General features: G+C 43.6%; 1 protein-coding gene across 1 annotated transcript in view; it reads left to right on the plus strand.

Moving 5' to 3' along the window:
- Positions 1–20000, plus strand: part of LOC145405228 (katanin p60 ATPase-containing subunit A-like 2) — a 38673-nt gene that overhangs the window by 5795 nt on the left and 12878 nt on the right. The window contains exons 2-5 of the mRNA XM_080276653.1: positions 3037–3109; positions 14346–14416; positions 18790–18913; positions 19714–19850. Coding sequence (XP_080132779.1) covers positions 3047–3109; positions 14346–14416; positions 18790–18913; positions 19714–19850 — 395 coding nt within the window. The 5' untranslated portion in view covers positions 3037–3046. The remainder of the gene's footprint in view (positions 1–3036; positions 3110–14345; positions 14417–18789; positions 18914–19713; positions 19851–20000) is intronic.

The following is a 20000-nucleotide window of genomic DNA, read 5'->3' on the forward strand; positions in this document are numbered from 1 at the left end:
AAAGAAAGGGAAAGGGAGACTCTATGGCCTCTGTGAAAGGTCAAGGTGAACTCCAGTCTCTTAAAGGTCTGGTCTCATTGACCCCCCAGTTCCTTAAAATAGGCGTTCAACACACAGACCTATTTAATGGGACCGAAATTTAAGGTCACGCGATATGCTTAGGTCAAAGTTTGCTGGATTAAGTTAGAATTTACTGGAAGCGAGAACTTATGTGGTATTTGATTCTCTCTCTCTCTCTCTCTCTCTCCACACACACACACACACACACACACACACACACACACACACACACACCAAGCTTCTGAGAAAAGTCTGGGATCAAACGAATTCCACCCATTTCCGCTGTGAAGGCTCCAGCAACCCATACGAGGCCCACTGCAAGACGGGCCCTGAGCCACGGGGGGAGATAAGTGTGTTCGCTGGATTGATGCATAATTAGCCTGCAAACTAGAATAATATTATGCTCTCACAGTAACTAGAATGCAACTCAGTGAAAATTTTGTGTGTCGTGACAGTGACCCTGAAATGAAAGGAAATCTTGTTGAAGAGCACAAACTCAAGTACGGATAATGTAATGCCTCAAGGAGAAACACCAGGAGGGACGTATGTGTATGTGTGTGTGTGTGTGTGTGTGTGTGTGTGTGTGTGTGTATAAGAGAAAGAGAGTAAGGTGGATGGATGAGGAAGGTAGGTTGTAGGTTATTATAACAAAACATTCTCTAATTCATGACTTTAAACATGCACACTATGGTTCAGACATGTGCTGTCCCTCTTTGTGAACTAAGCATTTACATAATTTCATTGCAAATGCATTTTAAGTACAAAAGTTTATATTCTTCTTTGTAGGTACAAGATATTAATTTTGCATTGTTGCTACTTATGCTATCTCTTGACCTTCTTTCGCTCCTTTTTTCCTCTGTAGTCAACCCAGACCCTTTCACCTCTGAGCCACCACCATGAGCCCCGACCATCCCCCTTACACCCCTCTTCCCTTCATCCGTGAACACAGACAGTAGGATGTAGGCGTCGACTATCACGGGGTTGGAGACCTCGTGAATTGAGAAGACTGGCAGTTAAAATTAGTCATAACTAGTTTAAAATAGTCAGAACTAGCCAGAACTAATTTAAACAAGCTAGTAATAGTTTAAACTAACCGTAACTAGTTTAAACTAGTCAGAACTCGTTTAAACTTGCTAGAACTAGTTTAAACTAGCTAGAACTAGTTTAAACTAGTCAGAACTAGTTTAGTCAGAACTAGTATAAACTAGCTAGAACTACTTTGAACTAGCTAGAAGTAGTTTAAACCAGCTAGAAGTAGTTTAAACTAGCCAGAACTAGTATAAACTAGTCAGAACTAGTTTAAATTAGCTAGAACTAATTTAAACTAGCTAGAACTAGTTTAAAATAGTCAAAACTAATTTAAACTAGCCATAGCTAATTTAAACTGGTCGGAACTAGTTTAGCCTAAACTAGCCAGAACTAGTATAAACTAGCCAGAGTTAGTTTAAACTTGTCAGAACTAGTCTAAACTAGTCAGAACTAATTTCAACTAGTTGGACCTAGTTTAAACTATACAGAAGTAGTTTAAACTATACAGAACTAGTTTAAACTATCCAGAACTAGGTTAAATTAGCCAGGACTAGTGTAAACTAGTCAGAATCCGGAGCAACAGTGGTACTTTACAACTAGTATTTCCTAAGCAGAACTAGTTACTCCAAAGGAAGCTGGGAAGACCAGAAATGCAGAACGGGAGTGTATTTCAACCTAGTTTTTTAGCTAAACGCTCCAGTCAAAACTTGGTGTAATTGTGTTTTGTCCGTGAGAACTAGATGTTCCTGGCATTATCTACCAGACACCTCGGTGAGAACTAGATGCTATAACACTAAATGTGGGAAGATAGAATTGATTACTTGTAGATGGCCGTAGAACAGCGATAAACTATGATTAACTCTTCCACGTGATATGATGAACAAAGTATCGTGATCGTATATTTAATCCACCACGGTGTGATGTGTCGCCGTGCCAATTACGGTACATGGTGGAGGGCATGCTTGTCGTCAGCAGCGAGAACAGTCGGATCGGGGGTGTTTACATTTGGTTCGTAAACATTATTACCTGATGATCTGTTACCGTGGTTGTTATGTGAGGCGACCTGTTTTCTGTCACGTGATCGTGAACTGTCAGAAGGATAACTTTATACTTCTGACTCCAGTGCCAAGATAATCAACAGAGTGGCAGCCCGCAGCTCATCTAACCACCAAGCTTCTCCGGGAACTTAAGATAGTTGGAAGAAATTTTTACAAACTGTGCTGAAGTGAGGCCAGTGCACATCATCGCATTACAAGAAAGGTATTCTTAACTTCTCCGGGAGGTGAAGAACACTAAAATTGCCCTAAAAAAAGGTAGATTACAGAAGATTAACTCGGTCTGATGTTATTGATACTGGTTGTATTCATAACCTACCAAAAATTGCAGATGAGTTTCCTTACTATATGCCTGCCCCTGAGACATGTTTACCTGTATGCAGTGCGATGAATTGATAGATTTACAAAGCTTCTGCCCAAACTGGTTTGGGCTGAAAAGTTCAGGTAAATACTAGGTGTGACCTTTTTCATCTTGACATTTCGGGTTTTCTCCAGCATCCGTAGGTGCAGCTAGCTCTATCGAGGCAATACTAGTTATATCTTAGTGCATTGGTTTTATCTAGTTTAAACTAGGTCTAACACGCCAAATATATCTGCATGGCCGTTTTAAACAGATAAGTCATGAGTGATATTACCGGTATAAGGGTTTGTGTTCCAACGAGATACCGGTATTTGTACTCACTTGTTTTTTTTTTTTGTTTTTTTAATCTACCTGCGTAAGTTATCGCCTTGTGTTTTACTGTGGCACATTACCTAGTTTGTATTGACGCTCATCACCGAAATGGTTCATCTTATACAATGTATTCTAATCAACTCCCACCTGTATTATTGTCTTCCTGTGAGAACAACCATACCCAGCCAAAGAGTTAATGTGTTGTTTTGTCTCTCCCAGATGGTGGAAGATGTCGTCCTCGAACCACCTCTCCCTGCAGGCCCTCAGAGCAGCCAGCCAGGCCAAGGATCTGGTCAGTGGGAGCAGGGTGCTTGTGTTTTTGTGGGGACAGTGTGATTGTGTTTGTGTGGGGGCGATGTGAATGTGTGTGGGAAGTGTTCATTTGTGGGGGTTGTGTTTGTATTGGGGCAATGTGCTGGTGGGGACGATGTGGTCGTGCGGGGGCAGAGTGGTTTTATTTACCTGGGCGTAGTGTGTTTGTGTAATGGACACTCTGGTTGTGTGGAGGCAGTTTATATTTGTGGAACCTGTATGTTTCTGTGAGAGCACATTGTTTCTGTGGGGACAGTGTGTTTGTGTTTGTTGGAGGGCAGTGTTAGTTGTCTTTGTTGGAGGGCAGTGTTAGTTGTCTTTGTGAGAGGGCAGTGTGGTTGTGTTTGTGGAAGGACAGTGTGGTTGTGTTTGTGGAAGGGCAGTGTGGTTGTGTTTGTGGAAGGGCAGTGTGGTTGTGTTTGTGGAAGGGCAGTGTGGTTGTGTTTGTGGAAGGGCAGTGTGGTTGTGTTTGTTGGAGGGCAGTGTGGTTGTGTTTGTGGAAGGGCAGTGTGGTTGTGTTTGTGGGAGGGCAGTGTGGTTGTGTTTGTGGAAGGGCAGTGTGGTTGTGTTTGTGGAAGGGCAGTGTGGTTGTGTTTGTGGAAGGGCAGTGTGGTTGTGTTTGTGGAAGGGCAGTGTGGTTGTGTTTGTGGAAGGGCAGTGTGGTTGTGTTTGTGGGAGGGGAGTGTGGTTGTGTTTGTGGGAGGGGAGTGTGGTTGTGTTTGTGGGAGGGCAGTGTGGTTGTGTCTGTGGGAAGGCAATGTGGTTGTGTTTGTGGAAGGGCAGTGTGGTTGTGTTTGTGGAAGGGCAGTGTGGTTGTGTTTGTGGGAGGGCAGTGTGGTTGTGTTTGTGGAAAGGCAGTGTGGTTGTGGAAAAGGAGGAATGTGTAAAGGCGACTGTAAGAGATATGTTTTTATGTAATTGTGAGGGGTAGTTTTAAGAGCTGGAGGTGGAAGTAAGGGAGAAGAAGTGGGGATGTTCAAGTATATGTAGAGAGATTTTATTGGAGGAACAGATAGAGATACTCATGTGTATTTGGAGTGGGGTGATTGTGGGGTGTCATGTGAGAGAGAGAGAGAGAGAGAGAGAGCAACCTCCTCCTTCTTCCACCCATCTCGAACGATTTCCTAATGATGAAGGCATGAACGATGATAAAGGATTATATTTTGCGGAATGTGATGTACCACTGAATTTAAAAGAATTGTAGATTTCGCTGGTAGGTCAGTGTCATCCCCCGCCCTTTCTGTGGTGTGTGTGTGTGTGTGTGTGTGTGTGTGTGTGTGTGTGTGTGTGTGTGTGTGTGTGAGTGTATGTGTGGTGTGGTGCGTGCACGTGCTTGTGTGTGTGTGTGTGTGAGTGTGAGTGTATGTGTGGTGTGATGCGTGCACGTGCTTGTGTGTGTGTGTGTGTGTGTGTGTGAGTGTATGTGTGGTGTGGTGCGTGCACGTGCTTGTGTGCGTGCTTTAACCTGCATATGTGCATGATTTATACCTGCATGTTGTGAATACCGTTTTGCTGATGTTTTTCTGCAGTTTCTCATCATGAATGTATGTAATTTTTTCACACCTTTTCATCTCTTTACACCTCATATCTTTTTACCCCCTAATCCCCCTCCCTCTGTATACCCATGTCAGCCACAGCAATCATCAAACCCATTCCACAAGCCAGCAATCTCCGTATCATTGTGCTGAGAAGAATGCCATAATCCCTGACCGTACCTGATTGCTCGCGTCCCCCTCCATGACAACCCCTCAGATCATGAGGAGAGGGCATTAGATACCGTGTAATTCCGATCTGTGGTTGATGTGATCCCCAGGACAACCAGAGGTCCAATCAGGCAAATTGTCGGCCTCTCTGATGTTTGCCTATCAGAATCTTGGACATCATGTTGTAATGAAAATAAAAAGAATCACGCATATTGTAGTTTGTCTTGCGGTGACAGATTTATTATTTTTTCTGATATCGAAGGTTGCAACTCTGATACCAAATTATTTAGTTAACAGTCATATATATACATACATATATATATATATATATATATATATATATATATATATATATATATATATATATATATATATATATATATATATATATATAAAATGAATCGTTAAGGATTCATTTTGCCCATCATATCCCACAGGATCATTGAGAACAAGAGACTATCTTCATAAACCTGCGGCGAAACGCTTGCAGCGATGTAACAGCTGACATGTCAAATCAGCTCAAAATTTCAAGCTGAGCTGCTTTGTATTTCATTAGAAAGTCGCTAGAATTGCTCCTTATAGCTTAAATTGAAAATCTCCTTATAGTCAGCTATTACGTCGGTAGACACAATAGCTGACATGTCAGATCAACTCAAAATTTCAGCCTGAGCAACTCTGTATTTCAAGAGAAAATCGCTCAAAGCTCTCGAGGAGCAGATATTTGAACTTTCCTTGAAGGTGAGAGAGAGAGAAAGAGAGAGAGAGGGAAGAGAGAGAGAGAGAGAGATCCCCCAGGTGTACCTGTACCAATCATAGACCTGACAGCTTCGCCGCAGGTAAAAATGTTATTGCCACTGACTCCACACTTGACCTTTACCCAGCTCAGACACGCCGCAAGCATCACGCTCTTTGCCACCAGAGAACATTTCGCCCAGCTGACTGTGTGTGCCACGCATACTGCTTGCTTCACTATATCGTCCACTTTAACTTGACCTAAATTGCCGTCTCTCCATCTTCAATGCTGAGGTGCAACTAGAGAGTAACACTTGAGTCTCGCACTTGCCATGAAAGTGCTCTAGGAAGGATATATAGCCGTAGCATTGTTATTCTGTCATTGAGCTTGAGAAAATCAAAGTACAAAGTGACAAAATCTCCGTCAGACTAAGGTGGACTTATGATCACATCACGGTCATTGCCATCAGATAACATTTTGCCAAGCAGAAGATGAGTGCGTTCAAACTGCCTTCTTGACTGGTCTTATTTCTAATCTCTAGTCATCGCAGAGTGGTGGTGGTGGTGGTGGTGATGATGGTGGTTGTGGTAGTAGTGGTGGTGGTAATGGTGGTAGAAATGGTGGTAGTGGGGTGGCAGCGCTTCCCCCCATCCTTCACTCCCTCTCAACTCAGGTGGGTCAACTGGGTATTGATTCTTCCCCCACGTAGCTCTGCCCCCCACCCCACCTCCCCACCTACACTCTCACACCTTCCCCAACACTCTCTCCGACCTGCATCTTCTCACCCCTCCACCCCACTTACCTCCACACTTCCACTTCTCCCCACCTACACCTGTGCATCTCCCTTCCCCACCAGCCCACCTACACTCACACACCTGCTTTACCTGCTTTACTATCTTACTCTTACCTGCAGTCACGCTTCTCCGTCCCACTTACGCATTTACATCTCCCTTCCACCAACTCTCACACCTCTCCGTCCCACCCACATCTATCCCACCCCACCCTACCCATTCCCACACCAGCCTACGCAACCCCACCCCAGACCAACCCACTCCACCAGCTCCAACAGCACCCCACCCCATCCACACACCCCACTGCTGTCCACCCCACCCCACCCCAGTTCACACCAACACCAACTCATCCCATCCACACCACCTCATAACACTCGATTCACTTCCACACCACAATCGGTTACACGACTCCACACTCATGCACATCACTCCACCCACTTCCACACCAACCAACACCTCTCCATTTCATCATCGTCCGACAACTCTCCATCCCTACTAACACCCACAACTCTCCATCCCCACCTACACCCACACCTCCCCATCCCACTCCACCCTCACCTGCATCCACACCTTCCCACCCCCACCTACACTCACACCACCCCACCCCACCTACCCATACACCACACCACCCCGTCACACCCACACCACCCCATCCCATGTACACCCACACAAGCACGCCCACCTGTATTGTCCTATCCCTGTATTCCATCCACACATTCATTCCTGCCTACCCACACACCAGCTTCATAAATATTTCTCATCTGATCAGCCACAGTCATAACCATCTTGTAGGGGATCACCTGTCAGCAACCATCACAAGAATTACGTACACTCGCTGGCACCATTCACCAGCATTTGATATAGCACCCACCTACATTTCATATACCTACCAGCATTACATACACTAACTACCAGTATTGCATGCACCGCCGACCACCATTTCATACACCACCTATTAACATTGCATACACTACTTACGGTACCAACATTATTTGCACCACCTACCAGCATTACATACACCACCTTCCAACATTACATACACCACCTACCAACATTACATACACCACCTACCAGCATTACATACACCACCTACCAACACTGTATGCACACACCTACCAACATTACATACACCGCCTACCAACATTACACACACCACCTACCAGCATTACATACACCACCTACCAACACTGTATACACCACCTACCAACATTACATACACCACCTTCCAACATTTCATACCACCACCTACCCAGTCTACCACAGTCTTGCATACCTAGCCCACCTTAGCAACCCCCATCACCAACATTGCCTACATACATGGGAAATGATCTACCAGTAGTTGTGACCACGTAACCCAGATACTCACTACCACCACAGTACCATTACACCTACTGCTGTGCCCGTTACACTCACTGACACTATACCCACCACCACCACCACCACCACCACCACCACCACCACCACCACCACCACCACCACCACCACCACCACTACTACTACTACTACTACTACTACTACTACTACTACTACTACTACTACTACTACTATTACTACTTCTACTACTACTAACATCTATCACGACCACCACAACATCCACCACGACCGTGACTGCACTCATCAGCATCATCACTACAACCACCACCATCACTCTAAATTCAACACCCGCTATCACCACCCATCCACCACCTCTATAACCACTATAACTACCAGCACCACCCATCACGACTGTAGCCATCACCACCGCCACCACACCACACCACACCACACCACACCACACCACGCCACACCATCATAATACCACACTTCCTCCACATTACCTCTTGGCCGCACTGTAGCTCCTTGTAATTGTGCTCAGTCCCACTTTCTTGTATTACCTAATTTGCTAAAGCAGTTTCTCTCTCTCTCTCTCTCTCTCTCTCTCTCTCTCTCTCTCTCTCTCTCTCATTTAAAGCTTATCCTTCTCCTTCTTTCTCCCCTCACCTCTCACTCCCACCCTGCCTGCCTCATTCTCCCTCTCTATTCCACATCTCCCACTTCCTCCCACACCACTGGCTCCTTTTCCTCTCTCCCTCTGACCTCTCACATTCCTTTCCTTTCCCTCCCTTTTTCTTCCCTCGCAACTTATCCCTGTCTCTCCCTCATCTCTAGCTCACTTCTCCTCTCCCTCTATCCCACGTACTCCGCTTTTCACTTTTATCCCTCTCCCTCACCTCCTATTCACCCTCTCCATCCCTCTTCCTTCTTCATAAATCACCCCTCTTCTTCATCCCTTTTCACCCCTCACTCCCTCCTTCACAACTCATCTCTCTCCCTCTCATCCTTCCTCACTTCTCACTCCTTTCCTCCCTCTGTTCATCCAGTTCACGCTCCCTCCTTTCCTCCCTGTCTCTCCCTCTCATCCTTCCTCCATCCCACTCATTCACCCTCATTCGCACAACATCTCACTCCCTCTCTCCCGCTCACCTGCCTCTCTTTCCTTCAACTTATCCTTCCCTCTCTCTCCCCTTTACCTTCTTCTCCATCCCTCACAACTCATCCCCGTCTCTCCCGCACAACTCATCTCGTCTCCCTCTCTCCCTCCCTCACATCTCCCTTCCTCCCTCTCACTCTCCCTTCCTTCCTCACCTCTCTCTCTCTCCCTCCCTCACAACTCACCCCTCTCCGTGACTCCCCTTCACCCCTCCCTCCCCTTCCTGCCTCTCCCCACCAGAGCCAGATCTATTCAACAATTCTGATGCGGTGATATCGGAATGTTTATGCTCCATTTGTTATGCTTGTTGTCGCCCTTGTGTCTTTGATTTTGTTGTCGTGCTGCAGTGTCGTGTTTGCGGCCGGATTTATTGCTTGTGTGTGTGTGTGTGTGTGTGTGTGTGTGTGTGTGTGTGTGTGTGTGGATATCAGTCGGAAGATAATGACCAAGAAAATTTTGGGGTAAGAAATGTAATGAAAATGAAATAAGGTTATGAGAAAATGACGATGCTAGAGATTGAGAAGCAAGGGAAAAGAGACAGTGAGTAAGTCTTAAAGCATCGAAAATGTTAAAATAAGGGAAAGGCAGGGACAATTAGGCTGAGGAATAGGAGGTCAGAGAGAAGGAGAACGAGGAGGAAAGGAGGGGAAAGAAAAGATAGAGGAGGGGGAGAGAGTGGCAAGAAGGGAACGAGATAACAGGTAAATGATTGGTAGAAATATGGAGTTAGACAGAGAAGATGGAAAGTAAAAGGTGGTGAGAGGAGAGAGAGGATGGCAAAGTTTCTGAGATGAGGAAAGGTCAGGTAGAAAATTACAAGCGAGAGAAATGATTCAGCATAAGGAAGCCCATGCAAGTTTAGAGAAGTGAGGTAGGAGGTTGAAGGAGAAAGGGACGTGCGGGGAGGTTGAAGGGGAAGAGATGGAAGAGAGACAAAGGTTAAAGGGAAGAGAGGAAGGGACGGGAGAGACAGAGGTTGGAAGGGAAAAGAAGAAAGAGATAGAGTTTGGAGGGGAAGAGAGGGGAGAGACAGAGGTTGAAGGGGAAGAGAAGGGAGAGATAGAGGTTGGAGGGGGTAGGGGGAGGAGAGACAGAGGTTGGAGGGGACGCAAAAGAATACAAAGGAACGCAAACAGCAACAGACCTGTTACCTTTCGTGGCTGCTTGGTGTAGGGGTAGAGGCAGGAGAAAAAAGTTGTAGGGGATTAGGAGAGAGATAGGGATTGGAGGTGGTAGAGGGAGGAAAGGCGGAGGTTGGAGGGGAAAAGAGGGAATAGACTGGCGATGGAAGGGGTAGATAGAAGAGACAGCGGGTTTAGGGGAAGATTGACTGGGGGGTGAAGGGTAGGACTGGGAAAGCAGACAGGTAGCAGAGGAAGAGATAAAGAGATTTAAAAAGAAGAGAGAGAATCTGAAACAGAGTGAAGGTAATAGAAACAGAGGTTGGGAGAGAGACAGCTTGAAGGGGAAGGAAGAGGTTGAAAGGGAAAGAAAGAAGGGAGGCAGAGTTTGCAGGGAGAGAGAGAGAAACTAGGTACTGGGGGAATGAGAGGAGAGAACAGTATAATGAAGAAAGAGAGATAAAGCGACGTAATGAGGAAAAGAGGGAAGTAGGAAATGAAGAGGGAAAATTAAAACTAGAGAGGATAGAAAAGATAAGTGCGATACGGAAGAAATGAGGGGAGAAAGAAAAAGAGATAAAGGCTAAATAAAGATAGAAGAGAGAGGTACAGAAGAGGAGAAAGAGGAGAAGAGAGGAAAACATGTGAAAGAGAGAAGAGTGGGGTAGAGAAGGAGAGGAGAGAGAAGCACGGTGTAGGGGAGGTAGATAGAAAGTCGATACTGGTGTCATAAAGGGGACCATGATCACGGAGGGGGGCAGGGGGATAGATGAGGGAAAGAGAAAGAAGAGAAAGAGAAAGAGAGAAGGGGGGAGGGGAATCGAGGAAGAGTGGCAAGAAGGAAAAGAATAAGACAGATATAAAAGGATAATAAAGGAAATCTTGTTTGAAAGAGGCGAACTGGTGTCACGCATATCCGCAAACAGTGCGTGGGTGTGTGTGCGCTGTTTGTGTGTGTGTGTGTGTGTGTGTGTGTGTGTGTGTGTGTGTGAGAGAGAGAGAGAGAGAGAGAGAGAGAGAGAGAGTGATACAACTCCACGTAAACTGCCTGCCATGTTTCACTGAAGGTAAAATTGTCGCTTGTCAATACCGTTTCAGCTGCAGTAGGCTATTTGTCACAAACAAGGCCCTCTGAAGTTCCCTTTCATGAATAAATAAATAAATCACCGGAGAATTACGTAAGGGAGTTAAAGAATTGTGAAGGTAGAGCAAAATTACAATATTTTTATTAGAATTGTCTTCGCCAGTAAAACAGCAGTATCGCTAGACTTTAATAAATCCAGCTGCTTTAAACTGTGGGCTAGTATTTTTAGCTTAAAGGAAAATAAAGGAACTACTGATTTATAACTAGAAATTAAAATCAACCCTTTCAGTAGGTGTACGTCATTTTAGTTTCGTTGGTGTTACTTCCGGACTAATTTTATTCAGGAAAGGGGAACCCCCGAGACGAGAAGTTCAAAGACTCCGAAGCTTTAAAAAAAAAAAAAGAAGAAGAAGAAGAAGAAGAAAAAAATGCTTGAAAAAAAGTCCTCGAAATTTTTTAATTATAGAGGCAAAAAAAATTTCCTAGCGACAGTAAAAAAAAAAAAGATGTGATATAATATTAACCCTTTTCCTATGGCGACATCTTTCTTTTTATTCATGCTATTATCAGATAGTTATATTAAGCATAGAGATTTTTCGTACTGAGGGAGGTTAAGTGTACCTTCCTTAATATTACCACTGCCAAGCGATTCTCCAGAGTTACGTAAAATCATCTGGTAGTAGCAAGAATAAACTAAAAAGAAGATATAGAAACTGGTACGGTAGAGACTGCGTTCATAATGTGTACTGTACGTGTTCCGTAGCTGTGATACATGCTCCACCAGTGACTCGATTAAATAAGGAAAGAAAAAGAAAGAATACGTAAACCTGATGTCCTGATTATCTCATTCCTAGTCAGCTTAGTTTCCAAATGAGCCAATTATAGCTAGATCTGGGAGTATTGGTTTAATCTCTGAGGCGGTTTTTATTTTTGCTATCAGGGACGTAATTTGTGTGTTTAAAAAGAACTCGCTTTACTCGTCTGTGCATGGAGTTATTTGTTTGTGGTTTTTAGTAGTTTCACGAGTATAAATATCCCTTGTTCACTGTTATTTACGTAAACTGAATCTAAGCTCGTAATCTTTTAAAACAGTGGCGTGCAAGTGTCAGCAAATGTATCAACTGGTGTGGAAATATTTAAAAAAGAAAGAAAGAAAGATAAGAGACAAAAGAAAGAACATCTGGTGAAAGAAGGCTTTAAATTTTGCCAGGGATGTCCCCCAAACAGGTGAGTATTAAAGAAACTAAACAGCGTAGGGAGGATGTTATTAATGTGTAGCCTGCGTCATTGAGGGTGTTGGTGTTGGCGGGAATGGGTGGCGTGGGACAGGGGGCGCGGGCAGCAAATAAGGGGTTGGTGAGAGGGGTGGCTGGTCCTAAGGGGAACCGGGATCACTGGCATTAACCCCACTCCACGCACATTTATTAGCCACACAATTACCCAGTAGCCACCCAGTGTTTACCTGTAGAAAACTCAATTAGCTGTAAAGGCTGTCCGGCAGAATGTATCGTGGAAGTTTTTTTGTAGAGTTCTGTGTATATTTTGCTGTTTCTATTGGAATTTTGATGTAGGCTGGTTGATGTTGGATATGTCTGGCTATTTCTAGTGAGGTTCTGATGTAAAATTGTAGAGCTTGGCACATAAGAGACGCCATATGTTATTAAATGTTGACTATGCATATTTTAGGCATTAGTCGTTTCCTTTATTAATCTCTCAGTATCGTGACGTAATTTAATTATTATTTGGCTACCGTCAGATAATTTCATTTTGCTTTGGAAGGCTTTTCGAACTGGAAGGGTTAGATACAGCCTTCTTTAACCGCTTCATTGCGAGAAGCTTTCCCTAACTTGAATAAACTCACCTGAAAGTAGCAAGAACAACCTAAGAAAAGAAAATGGATTCAAGGGACGCACAAAATTGATTCGGGGACTTACAGCTTCGATGAATAATATTAATTCATTACATTTCCCTGTATTCATTTTATACATTGTGGATGGGCAAATTTTTATTGTTTTATTTCCTACCTTCTCTGTGTACCCATTATATTTAATCTTTAAGGATCTTTTATATAATGAATAATATTTATGTTGTCAGTATTTATTATTATAAGTTTTGAATGTTTCAGCAAGATGTCATTCCTTTCGCATCCCCGTCTGTCTCTCTGTTTGTCCTGTCCGTCCCTCCTGCCATTCCCTCTGTCCCTTCATTACTTCCATCTCTCCCTCCTTTCCCTATTATCCTTTCTTCCATCCCCCTACCCCTCCTTCAGTCCCTCGAATCTTCGTTCTCTATCCTCCATCCCTTCTCATATTCTCCGTCCCCTCGTATCTCCCTCTGTCTGTTCATGAGTGTCCATCCATCCTTCCGTCCTCTTATACATCCCTCGTCTGTTCTCTTATCCTTCATATCCTCTTCTCCCATTTATTTTCTTTGCCACACCTCCTCCTACATCTGTCCCTCCTTCCACTGCCAACATTCCTAGTCTCCCCTCATCTGTCTCTCAGTAATCCCATCTGTCCATATTTGTCCCTGTCTGTCCTCTGTCTCTGTCTATCCCAGTCTCTCCCTGTCCCCCAACATATCCCACATTCTCACTCCTAAAAATACAGTATGCCTCGTCGACCTCCATCTCTCCCTCTTCTCTATCCCTCAACTGTTCCTCATCCATACATCATTCTGTCTCCCAGTCTATCCCCAACATAGCCTACAGTATATCTATCTTTCTCCAGTCTGTCGCCTAGCATATCCTCCCATGCCTTCTGTCTATCCCATTATCTATCCCTTAGTATATCCTCCTGCTTATCCCCGTGTGTCCCCATTCTATCCCAATCCATCCCTCGTTTGTCCCTAATCAACCCCATCTATTTTCAGTCTGTGCCTCAGTATATTCTCCCATCTGTCCCTATCTATCACCATATCTGTCCCACCTTTCCTCTGTCTAATCCCTAATATATACTACATCCCCTGTTTACACCCAATCCGTCCTCCCCATATCCCAATACCCTTATCTATCCATCTGGATCCCATACAACTTCAGTCCCCTATCCATTCCCTTTCTATCCCCTACCTATCCCCACCCATCCATCTATCTAGTCTTCTATTCCCCATCTATCCCTTACCTATCCCCAGTACAGCCATCTGTCTATCCCTTACCTATCCCCAGTACATTTATCCATCTATCCCTTACTTATCCCCAGTACACCCATCCACCTATCCCATACACCCATCCACCTATCCCATACCTATCCCCAGTACACCCATCCATCTATCTCTTACCAGTTCCCAGTACATCTATCCATCTATCTATCCCCCAGGCGGAGAAGCGTGCCGAGATCCGCCGCAAGTCTCTCCTCATCCTCGTCCACCACTACCTCGATCAGGAGGGGTCAGTACCTAAACACGCTGTCTCACTCTCTCACTCTCTCACTCTCTCACTGATTTTCTCACACCGTCTCACTTTTTCAGCTGTCTGTGCTTCTCATTCATCCTGCTTTTCATCCATTCTTTTTTTTTTAAATATCCAAATTGTCATTCACATCATCCGTCTAATTATCTTTCATATCAGCCTTGTCATATACTTTGTCGTGCATTATATTTATCTTGTTAGCCATCATACTCATCTTGCCATCCATCAGATCCACCTCGTCATCCACCTTCTCATCCACCTTGCCAGCCATCAGATCCACCTGGTTATCCACCACGTCATCCATCTTGCTCATCTTTTCATCTTCGTTTTCATCTGTATATCTTGTCATCCTTCTCGTCCACACTGTCATTCACCTCGTCATCCACTTTGCCCTTCTTGTCATTCACATTGCCTACCTTTTCATTCATCATGTCATTCACCTTACCATCTACCTTGCCCTTTCCCACTCCACCTTGTCACCCATCTTGTCATCCACCTAGTCACTCATCCACTCCCTCACCTCAACATCCACTTCGTTATCCAGAATTTGGCTCATCAGTCATCCGTCTCGCCATCCAGTTTATCGATTTGTCTTCTCAGCCCTCTGGATAACAGATGTTCTTGTTATCCGTTGTTATCCAGTTATGCCATCCATTCTGTAGGCCAGTTATCGACATCTTCATCCATTTGCCAGAGATTAGAGCCACTGTCAGCCACTCTGTCAGTTCGAGCTATGCATTTTGTCAGCCAGTAAATCATCCATCTTAGCAGTTGGTTTCATCCATGCCTGTTATTAAATCTTGTTTGTAATACAGTCATCCATCTTGGTAATATAGAGTCATTCATTTTGTGAGCCACTGTGTCTTGCCATCTATTTTGTCAGCCATGTTTTTCAGCCATGTCTTGTCTAAATCGTTTTGTGTTCATCGTCCATACCTCGTCTTCAACATCACCAGTTTTCAAGCTGTGTCAAGCTGTATTAGTATTATCATCTACCTCTTTATCAGCTTCTTATCTGTCTGTATGCTTTGCTATATTACACACATAGACAGACAGAGACAGATAGACAGACAGATAGATAGATAGATAGACAGATAGATAGATAGGTTGACAATTAGTTAGGTAGATAGATGAATGTATAACTGTGTATCCTACTTTATCCATTTTTTTCATTCATCTTCTGTCATCTTTATCGGTTTTCCAGCTAGTCATCTTTTTTATTCATTGTCACTCTGCTAATCTTCTTTTCCATCCGTTGCCATTCATTCTTGCCTTGTCATCCACTTTGCCAGTTCCGTCATAATTTATTGTATTCTTTTTCCACATGTTGTCATCCACATCAAACGTATTACTCATTCCTACCCATTATCATCCATCCCCATTATCCTATTCGTCCTGTACGTTCAGTGACACCTCTCCCTGTTTTACTGTTTATCTTCTCACCTGCTCTTGTAGTTTATCTTATATGCAGAGGATGACCAGTGGAAGGGATGTTAAATATGTTATACTCATACTCCTCTAACTTGGCCTAAAATTGCCATCACTCCATCTTGAATGCTGAGCTGTAAGACAAGATTAACACTATCTTATTGCATTAGTCACGAAAAAGTGCACTGGAAAGGAGGTATGTCACTGTCCTTTTCTGCCAGTGAACTACGTGAAATGCAGTGGAAAAGGATGAAAATCTGGGCCAAGTTAGTGTAAAAGAGGTATACTTGAAGACACGGGATCAGATGTTTTGCAGTGTTTAGTAAGTCCACACATATTTCATTGCCTGTATCACTTCTGCGGACGATGTTTAGGTTGTATGTGAATAAGGATACATTTTTTGCAGGGGTAAAGGTGCAGACGTGTTTAGATGATGATGATGATGATGATAATGATTATTACTATTATCATTATCATTATTATTATTATTATTATTATTATTATTAGTAGTAGTAGTAGTAGTAGTAGCGGTAGTATTCGTATTAGTTTTGTTATTATTATTATTATTATTATTATTATTATTATTATTATTATTATTATTACAGTTTTATCTTTGGTTAGTGTTTGCCGTTTGTAATGTGTGATGATAACTGAACTACTTATGTGTTACTTACAGCAAGTAATAGTTAAACTCTTTTCATATGCGTTCTTTACACCCTATTTGTGTAACTTTTTGAAACTGTAAATACTCCTCTCTTGGATGGTGATAATGTTGATATATATACCGGTATTCGGGTATATGTGTAAGTGTAGACATTCAGGGATACGCATGAAATTATGTTAAATGCAGAGAGAGAGAGAGAGAAAGCGAGAGAGAGGGTTGTCGGGGGGAGATGTGGTGGTGGGGCTGGAGTACTTGCCTGAGCTGACCCCGCCACACCGCCATAACGACCTCCTCTTGACCTTGTGTCGGCTCAAGCCCTTTGTCTCAGGCCAGCTCGCTCCCACCACAGCAGCGTGTGTGTGTGTGTGTGTGTGTGTGTGTGTGTCTTATTGAATATCTCTTTCATATACTGTATACCTAGTATGCTTTGCTATATTACACACATAGACAGACAGAGACAGATAGACAGACAGATAGATAGATAGATAGACAGATAGATAGATAGGCTGACAATTAGTTAGGCAGATAGATGAATGTATAACTGTGCATAATTGTGAATGCATTACCAGTGAGTGTATATGAGCGTGTACGAATATGCACAGTATGTCTATGTGCATTTGCGTGCGTGTAAGCCGACAGCGTGTGCGTGTGTGAGTCAGCCGTCTGTGCACCATGTCAGCGCCGTCCGTCAGCCCTGTAATCCCTCAGACATAACATTTTAGCAGACTTTCCCCAGTTTTCCTCGGACGGAATTATGGACAGGTTGCATTTACGTGGAACTGTTATATTTAATGTTTACCCTGAATTTAGAGACATTTTTCTCTTTATTTACTCCTAGCCTTTTTTTTTATGTTGTTTGTGCAAGGTGAAGTACGTAAGAGATGTAGCGGTGTGAAAGGTAGATTGCTGGGTATAACTTTTATGCAAGGGAAATCGTGAGGTCCTGCCGAGGGTGAAGAATGATGATGATGATGGTGGAGATCTTGCTTGTGGGTTCGTTAATGAGTTTTGCGTGTTGGAGGATATGACTAACACGGGGAACAGTGTTGTGAGAAGGGAGCTGCTGGAAGTTTAGAGATCTAGTGCCCGTCTGCTAACAGTGAAGGGGCTGTCTCTGGGTATGAAAGGGAAACTTTATGTTTCGTGCGTGCGAAATGTGAGACTGTTTGGTGGCGTAACGTGGGCCTTAAAGGATGTTTGCGGATTTGAGTTGCACTAAAATGAGAATGGTGAGATGGATGTGTAATTTAACACCGCGAGACAGAACATGTGCAGATTCAGAATGATGCTTGGGTCTTGATTGGGTTAGTGAACTGATGTGAATGAGTAGCGTGAGATGATTAGGGCATGTAGAGAGACTGAGTTTAACACCGCACATACCTAAATGTTCAAGGAAGAGCCTCTTGGACCATAGCTCACTAAAGAAGGAAGAAAGAATGGGATTAGGTCCAGAGAAGAAACCTCAGTGTTTGTAGATTTGACCGGAATGCTGCTTGAGATTGTGCAGCTTGTACGGTAGCCGTCTAGTGAAGAAAGGCTGACCAGTGCAAGCACGGAACACAGTCATGTTATATGGATGTACAGCACAGTATATGTGTACGTAATTCTACGTAACTGGACGATTTTCACATGTATTATATGCTGTGTTGTTCATTCATGCGCCTAACTTTGCTGTGTGTGTGTGTGTGTGTGTGTGTGTGTGTGTGTTTGTGCCGAAGCTAGATAGATAAATAGATATGAGTATACTGAGTACGCGCTATTATAATTATTAGCATTATCCTTGGACAGTTTCAGGTACTACATTTAGCAATGTCAGTCTTTTGGCATAGCCCTTCTTAGTGGAATTTCACCATCCACTCTGCACCCCTTCAAGCGGGAACCACTATGGTGTGCATAATTACTACATAGTCGTCGCCCGCCTTTTAGCAAGGCCGAACGATAATGTTTTTGTCCGCCTCTGTGTGTGTGTGTGTGTGTGTGTGTGTGTGTGTGTGTGTGTGTGTGTGTGTGTGTGTGTGTGTATTCCCATTATATCTTATGAACGGCTTGAGCTATCAACATGAAACCTTGAATAGCTTGAGCTGTCAACATGAAACCTTCAGGGTATCAAGATATGGCCAAAATCTTGGACTTGGCCAACAGCATATTCTGGCGAGCGATTAGCATTGGGCTCCCGAATGCTTTTCTTTTTTTATTTGTGATATAATTTAAGATGCAGTAGTTTATCACCAGCATCCTGAGAGGTAACACACTTTTGCAGGTTCTGTGACGCCGCCAAGAGTCTGGTGCAGGAGTCCCGGCTTAACACAGAGCAGTTCGGTGTGTGTGAAAATGTCGACCTTGCAGGCATCTTGCAGGATTATGAGACGTCATATGTTGAGAAGGTAGATGCTCACGATGGACTTTGAAACTGTAATATGGGGATTCCGTTCAGGCCTATATACTACAGTTGTAGGTTCATACTTCAATGCATTTTCAATGTTACCAGCAATTAAAAAACTGTTATTAAACAGAGCGTTGAGGTGCATCATCCAGTGTCTGATGTTCCAGTTATTTTCACTGTTATGCTTGCTGGTTTAGTAAATCATGCCATATGAACCATAAGTCTGTATTTTGCCACGTAATTTAAGATGATTAATTCCCTTCTCACGTAATATCATATTTGTGCTCTGTTGGATTGCCATTACCGAAATAAAATTACTTTAAAGTACTTGTGCTTTTTTTTTTTTTTTTGCTTAGATGTACCGTATTCAAAATGATCCATCTAACACACAAGCTGTTGATTCCAGTGACCAGACTTTAGCCACCGAACAGATGCTCTTTTAGAGCCCTATACTGTCTTCAGTCTAGAACTCGTGTATAAATGCCCGGGTTGTCCCTGTGTGTGATCTTTTGAAATTGTCTTTCTGTCCTGTCTTAAAATCTGCCTGTCTGCTATATCCTAATATCCGTCTTTCTGCCTGAATCTAGAATTTGTCTGGATGTCCTGTTCTCCCTCCGTCTTTCCGCTCTATCCAAGAATCTGACTCACTGACCTGTTCTATAATCTGTCTGCCCTGTCCTGAAAATATTTATCTCTGCTCTGTCATGAAATCTGTCTTTCTGCATTGTCTTAGTATTTCTTTCTGCCATGTCCTAAAATCAGTCTCTGCTCAGTCCTAATATCCGTCTTTCTGCCGTCCAGTTTCAGCGGTACCCCAAGCTTGCCAAGAGGACCCTCCCGCCCCGCCCTTCCCCCAAGCCACACCGCTGCTCCCTCCACAAGCCCGAAGAGGAGGAGACACAGCCCAATTCTGCAGGAAAGAGGAGCCCTTTCTTCAGGTACAGTTAAGGACAATAATCTCTTTCCTCTTTTTGGTCGAACAAGTATGAGATTCTGACATAATATTCTGAAGGGTCCAATGAGCTTCGAATTTAGCATCATTGACTTAAGAAAATCATTGTACACTGTACCGTTATCACAGTGAAAAG

This window comes from Coenobita brevimanus, chromosome 66 (genome assembly GCF_032717465.1).
Source record: "Coenobita brevimanus isolate Jiangsu-jjx chromosome 66, ASM3271746v2, whole genome shotgun sequence".
Classification (NCBI taxonomy): Eukaryota; Metazoa; Arthropoda; class Malacostraca; order Decapoda; family Coenobitidae; genus Coenobita; species Coenobita brevimanus.